Source organism: Rhinoderma darwinii, chromosome 13 (assembly GCF_050947455.1).
Source record: "Rhinoderma darwinii isolate aRhiDar2 chromosome 13, aRhiDar2.hap1, whole genome shotgun sequence".
Lineage (NCBI taxonomy): Eukaryota > Metazoa > Chordata > Amphibia > Anura > Rhinodermatidae > Rhinoderma > Rhinoderma darwinii.
The window spans coordinates 6,724,823-6,732,366 of record NC_134699.1 but is presented as its reverse complement, the minus strand read 5'-3'; the positions used below and the strand labels follow the sequence as shown (position 1 = coordinate 6,732,366).

Below are 7,544 nucleotides of genomic sequence, written 5' to 3'. Positions count from 1 at the left end.
AGGTTTAGGAGTTAAGCCGGCTCATGACAGACTGGACTTTGGTTACAGAAGACGAGATAAGATGTAGAGTATTTTGTAAGTGCCCGGATCCCAGAAAGCGCTTGTTACTCTCCTACACATAAGGACGGAATACGGGTTGTTCTCGCTCACAACACAAGGATACTTTTCTTTCTTTCTTTATCCTTGTGATTTGCCGAGAGAACTTTGACTCTCCAGACGTCCCCACTTCCCCCTTAACTGTTCCATATCAGAATTGGCCGGCCATTAATACTCAGCCCTGGCATGGAATGGGTAATATTGGGTGTATTATGTTACAGCGATATGTGATAATGCAGGAGTCTGAGATTACAATGTGGACTTTGTCTAGAAACATTGTTTCTTCAGGTTCTCAGATACTTTACTGGAAAGTGTTGAGCTTCAGTAATTCTAGGTGAAAACTTTTACCAATGTTTTGCTTTTTTTTTTTTTTAAGGAGCTGAACGGAGGTCAGAGAGCTGATGTCTACTTGGACAGAGAAGTCCTCCGGCAATTGAACAGCTTCACCTCTTACCATTGATGACCCCTTGACGTTCCTGGTGGACACTTTGTCTCTACTGCTTGGACAACTGGTGGACTAGGCAAGGCAGTTAGACATGGCTTTTGTTACTCATTTGTTGGCATGCATCTTTGGCACTGGTGCATGGGTTGCCATCAATGGTCTATGGGTAGAACTTCCACTAATTGTGAATGATCTTCCCGAAGGATGGTACTTACCGTCATACCTGACCGTCCTCATCCAAATAGCCAACATTGGGCCGCTATTTGTTACTGTAATGCACAAGTTAAAGCCGGGCCGGTTGAATGAGGTCCCTGTTATCTACACCATTATTGTTCTGGGAATCCTGGCCTTGTTCCTCATGGCCTTCTTCTGGAAAGAAACCACTTGGATTGCAGGGCAAATGCACAGTACAGGATTCCTGATCTTAACCTTCTTCCTGTCAATGGTGGATTGTACTTCATCGGTGACCTTCCTGCCATTCATGATGAAGCTGCAACCCAAATACATAACTACGTACTTCATTGGCGAGGGGCTCAGTGGGCTCATCCCAGGATTACTGTCCTTGATTCAAGGTGTCGGGATGATGAAGTGTAATAACGTTACAAGGAACGAGAACGCAACGCAAGGCTGGCAAAACTCTACAGACAGCGGTTACTACATAGAAACCCAGTACTTTCCAGCCAACTTCTCAGTTCAAGTCTTCTTGTTTCTTCTGTCCATTATGATGGTCTTCTGCCTGGTGGCTTTCTTCTTCTTAACAAGACTATCCCAGAAAGACTCCAACGCCTCTTTGCTTCAAAGTACGGTCACCCTTAATTCTTACTCAACAACGGATGTGAATCAATCAGGTAACATGCGGTCTTCTGATACAAGTAAGAGCACAGAAGACATCATTCCTAGCGATGGGACTTCTTCAGACTTGGATAATTATAAAGAGAAGTATTCTTGGGGCCGCTATGCTGTCATTTACTTTCTTACCGGATGGGTAAATGCTCTCACCAATGGTGTCCTGCCATCTATACAGACATACTCCTGCATGCCATATGGTAACTTGGCTTATCACCTTTCTTCTGCCCTTGGCGCCATGGCTAATCCTCTGGCTTGTCTTATTGCCATGTTCCTACCTAGCAGGTAAGTGTCAGTGTTTATGCCCAAGCTATGAAATAATGGGAGAAAAAATATTGGCATGATAAGACACTGCAAAAATGTTGCTATGTAGTGAACAACTTTCAGCACATCCATTTAAAGGGGTTGTACAGCTTTAAAAACCCATTTTCCAGTACCCGATTAGGCAAATCTGGGTAAATAGAGGGAGGTCCTTGGCCACAGTGAAGAGCGGTTACAAAGAGCATCATTCGCTGTTGTTTTACGCAGACAACCCGTTGATATGAATGGACACTGTGTAATGCTTCATTTCCCCTGTGGTGGCGCTGCAGGGAAATTTAACACAGATATAGATCAGATACAGCTGATCGCTGGGGGTTCCAGCATGGGGACACTTTTTGGATTATTGGGACCCTTCCAACAAATAGGGATTGTCCAAAGTGGAGAACCACTTTAAAGAAGTTCTCCACCTGAATATATAAAAAAAAAATCTGATTAATAATGCAATCTGAGATGAGGAATGGCATTGCATGATGGCTACCAAGCTTCTTTTCCTCGGCTTTCAGCACAATTTGAGGGTACACAAGAGGCAAGGAGGCTTAGCAGTATTCATACTAAGTCGGTCTCTACTCTTGCTACTATATTAATCAGATTTTTGGAAATGCAAATGTGGGTGGAGAACCCATTTTAATGAATATATTTTTAGTTGAGTATGTGTTAGGTAGAAGAGGAGAATATTTGGAAACTGATGTTTATACAATTTATTTATGGACAAGTGATGGTTCCTGAAGATGAACCTACACTTTAAGGGTTCGTTCACACAGAGCAGACATTCTAGTAAAAGTACACAGCGTATGAGCCCTGGACGGCGAAGGGAATTCCGTCTGAAAAATTGCACCAAATTGTGATGCAGTTTTTCGACCTGAATTTCCTCTGTGGAAAACTGCACGTAAAAACAAAAAGAAATCTATACTTACCCGTAGCCATAGCGACGCGTCCCTCTGCCGTCCTGCAGCCCTATCTCCTGGGATGACATTTTATCCCATGTGACCCTTGCAGCCTGTGATTGGCTTTTCTGCAGCAAAAATCGCAACATCTTTTTTGCTGGTTTTACGTTCCCATTGAATTCAATGGGGAAAACCCGCAACAGAAAAGAGCGATTCCGCAGTATAAATGTAAAAACCGCACCGCAGGTCAATTTCTGAGTGTTTTTTTCCGCTCCTCATTTACGCAGTGGGTGGAGATCTGTTCAAATCTCATCCACTCTGCTGCTACTGAATTATGCTGCGGATTTTCTGCAATGAATTCCGTTGCGGAAGGATTGACGCTACATGTGACAAGCTTTTTCTCCGAAAAGTAGGTGGTTTCATTGCAGCCCAGTATTACTCTCCTTAGGCCTCATGCACACGACCGTGTTTTTGCGTCCGCAATTCCCCCGAAAATCCACGGGAGAATTGCGGCCCCATTCTTTTCTATGGGGCCGTGCACACGACCGTAGTTTTTGCGGTCCGTGCACGGCCCGGGAGCCCGGACCGCAGAAAGTACGGCCATGTCTTATTACGGTCCGGAGTTGCGGTCCGGGCTCATTGAAAACAATGGCCACGGCCATGTGCATGTGCGGGCGGCTTGCGGCTGACAGTCCGCTGACAGTCCGCAGCCGGCCGACCCGAAAATCACGGCCGTGCACACGGCTACGGTCGGGCTACGGTCGTGTGCATGAGGCCTAAGTTAACTGTCCAAGTCATTGACTTTTGCAGCATTACCTATGACTGTCTGATGGCAGCATATCAGCCTCGGTTGCGACACCTTGAGAGGACAGAGTACAGTCCTTCCTTCCGGACTTCGTAGGTACCAGTTCATAGTGACTTGTAGTCCTTGCATTTCATCTCATAACACAACCTGCGCTGTGGTACCCTGGGCCAAAGAAGGTCAAATTCTCACTGATTTAATACGTAACCGCACTATATGGTACTAACCACCTATCCATCAATTGCCATTTACCCCAATATCCGACTCTCCATGCCACACTCACCTGAGATTTTTGGAGGGCAATAACATGGCAGAGCTGCTTGTGACATGAGGGAAACACTACTGTCACAAGTGATCGTGCAGGCAGCTCCACATATTGCATTCTGGTCCCCTGTGAGTGTGACATGAGGGAAACACTACTGTCACCAGTGATCGTGCAGGCAGCTCCACATATTGCATTCTGGTCCCCTGTGAGTGTGACATGAGGGAAAGACTACTGTCACCAGTGATCGTGCAGGCAGCTCCACATATTACATTCCGGTTACCTGTGAGTGTGAAATGAGGGAAACTTTACTGTCACCGGTGATCGTGCAGGCAGCTCCACATATTACATTCCAGTCCCCTGTGAGTGTGAAATGAGGGAAACTTTACTGTCACCGGTGATCGTGCAGGCAGCTCCACATATTACATTCCGGTCCCCTGCGAGTGTGACATGAGGGAAACACTACTGTCACCGGTGATCGTGCAGGCAGCTCCACATATTACATTCCGGTCCCCTGTGAATGTGAAATGAGGGAAACACTACTGTCACCGGTGATCATGCAGGCAGCACCACATATTACATTCCGGTCCCCTGTGAGTATGACATGAAGGTGAGTAGCACAATGCAGTTACTCCTGAGCCTATCATAAATACGTGGGTAACATTGCAGATGTAACAATCATTAATACTTATATATTACACCTCCAGGTCCCTCATTATTCTTGTGTTGTTGTCAGTGGTGGGGACAGGATTTGGGGCGTATAACATGATGACAGCGGTGATGAGTCCATGTCCTATCCTGCTACACACTAACTGGGGAGTAGTCCTTATTGTAAGTATGAACTTTACATCTGTTAACACTGTATGTACTTACAAAGTTCCGATATAGGGTCTTCAGGAACAAGAAATAGGAAAATGTATAGATGGAGTAAGGCCCCATGTACACGAACGTACTTTTGCGGCCGCAATTCCCCCGAAAATCCATGGGTGAAATGCGGCCCCATTCATTTCGATGGGGCCATGCACACGACCGTGGTTTCCACGGTCCGTGCATGGCCCAAGAGCCTGGACCGCAAAAAGAACGGGCATGTCTTATTACGGGCGTGTTCTGCGGTCCAGGCTCATAGAAAATAATGCACGGTGCACGGCCCGCGATTTGCGGGCGGCTCGCGGGTGACACTCCGCGGCCAGCCGCCCCGAAAATCACGGACGTGTCTAACAAGTAAGAAGATACATAGTCTGAAAGAAATAATAAAAGTAGTTACACCAAGCATGAGGGTGTATTCACTGACTGACCACCAGGAGGCAGTGCTGATGACCCGTTTAGGGTAATGCATCACCATATCCCAGTCTATGTCCCTATTCTTTATCAGTTGTTTATTAAGGAATGAGATGATTATCACTTTAGAGAAATACTCCGGACCAAACTGATACACTGTGCTATGCCTGTTGCAGGGTCTGAAGGGGCGGAGCATGACAAAAGATTCTCTATTCAGTGTTATTTGAATCCCTGTGTCATGCTCCGCCCCCTCAGGTCCTGCACTAGGTATAACACGGTTCATTTAAGCTTTTGAATAAATTTTCTGCCTACATTTATTTTTAGAAAAATATGATTATGGAGATTGGCATAGCTATTTCACTCCTTTTCAGTCTGGTTGCTTTTTGAGACAGTGCCTAACTACTACAGCCTTTTAAATAGCGTTGTCATGCAGCATATGCATAGCAACCAGTCTGTCTCAGATCAAGTCAAAATTGGAATTAAGCTGAGGGCAGAGAAGCTTATGTCTGTTGCTTACTGCCCGGTATTAACAGCAGCGGGCGCAATACAAAACTGCGTGAATATGGCTTTAGGCATCATGTACGGCACATGGAGACCCTCCATACTATGGCGTTGTAGGAACTCCTTGCGCCACTTTGGTGCCTCTGTATGGCGTTGTATTAGGGACATATTCCCTAAAAGCAATGTTTGTAGCGAAGAATATCTGCGTAATACGGTGTTTGATAGAACATGTAACATGAACGTATGAATCCGACAGTCGCTGCATGAAATCGGAGGCATATACAGGCCATATAGACTGCTATATTACGGTTATGTACAACTCAGGCCCCATGCAAACGGCCGTGCCCGTAATCACAGTCCATAATTACATCCGCGGATCCCATTATAAAATATGAGAGCGCGGTCCGTAAAATAAAAAAATAGGACATGTCCTATTTTTTACAGAAGGTTTTTACGGCACGGACACCTTCCCGTAAATATACAGGAAGGTGTCCGTCGGCCATAGAAATGAATGGGTCCGTAATTACGGATGAAATATACGGTCGTGTGCATGCGCTATAGAGCTTGTGCGGAGCACAGATACGGTCGTGTTCAGTAACTGCGTCCTGTCACAAGGGGGCGCTGTGGCTCCGATTTTCAGCTACAAGGCATCTGATCCAAAGCACTGCCATTGAAATGAAGCTGTAATGCAGAAGCCACAAGACAACATTGATCCGGCCGATGAGTGTAAATCTATAGTTTCTTGCAGAAATCCAGAATATGGACAAACGTACAAAATAATTTCAGTGGCACCTGTGGCACAGCAATTAATATTCCAGGCGTCTTTTATCTGGATACGCAATTGATTTCCAATTTCTTTTCGGTGAGATCTTGCGCTGGAGATGATTCCCTTAGAGCGGAGCAGATTTTTCCCCTTAGGGGAACAATAAATGTGGATCTAAAAATGTTGCAAGACAAGAACCTGAAAATGTCAATTATCAAGTTCTTCCCACAATCCAGGGAATATTAGGGTAAAACGTTCCATAAAGGGGCTGTAAGCAGTAATTGTGATGTATATTATACACAAAAAAAAATATTTGGCGACACAGAAAACCATTTTATCATATATGGACATATAATATCACTGTGTAACACAATGTACAAAATGTTCTGTTTACTAACAGCGCCCCCCTAGGACAAGTTTATACATAAAAAGGATTCCTGTATAGTGTTTTCCTTGACTGTGTGTCTTCTAGGAGATGCATTTTCTAGAACAACGCTTATTAAATATGTGCCCCTGCATGTTTAGAAAGGCAGGCCGATCACACATAATGGTGACTGCAGTGTGCGGAAACATGAAGGGTGATATGACATAGATAGTGATGGCAGGTCACCAATGGTAGGAGTGTACAGCTTATACCGACACTTCTACCAGTTTATCTATCAACAGGGAAACCTTTTTTTTGCAGAGCGAAAACATAGCTTTAAATTGGAACACTGTCCCTTTAAGATTTGCTAAAATTCTCTATTATGACTCTTTGGCTCTGTCTTTTCAGGTGATCTCCTGGATCCTCTTTATTGGGACCCTCAGCTACGTTAAAGTCATGATTGGAGTCATTCTCCGCAGCCAAAATTACAGTGCCCTCGTGTGGTGTGGTGCGGTGGTGCAGTTAGGATCCATGATCGGGGCTCTTGTCATGTTCCCATTGGTCAATGTGTACAGTTTCTTCAGATCGGCTGATCTCTGCAATATGAACTGTCCTAGCTAAGAATGTCCACTTCAGATAGAAAAACAGACACCTCTATATACACTGGATGGGCACTTTATTAGAGACCCCCATCTAGTAGCGTGTCGGACCTCCTTTGGTCTTCAGAACCGCAGCAATTTGTCACAACATATATTCCACTAGGTGCTGAAATCGTTCTACAGGAATTACGGTCCATGCGGACAGGATCGCTTCTCGCAGTTTCCGCTAAAGTGCCATAGGGCAAAAGAGCCGCCATGATGGGATGAACTTGGTCGGCCACCATGCTTAGGTAACTTTTATCCACAGGTATCAGAGGACCCGGGGTGTGCCAAGAAAATATCCCCCACACCATGACTCCACCTCCACTAGCCTGAACTGTTCACAT

General features: G+C 45.2%; 1 protein-coding gene across 1 annotated transcript; it reads left to right on the top strand.

The window, feature by feature from the left end:
• Nucleotides 1-629: 629 nt before the first annotated feature.
• SLC52A3 (solute carrier family 52 member 3) lies at nt 630-7,180 on the top strand. Its single transcript, XM_075845488.1, has 3 exons — nt 630-1,669; nt 4,361-4,484; nt 6,968-7,180. The coding sequence occupies exons 1-3, from the start codon at nt 633-635 to the stop codon at nt 7,178-7,180; spliced, it is 1,374 nt and encodes a 457-aa protein (XP_075701603.1). The 5' UTR covers nt 630-632.
• The last annotated feature ends 364 nt before the right edge of the window (nt 7,181-7,544 follow it).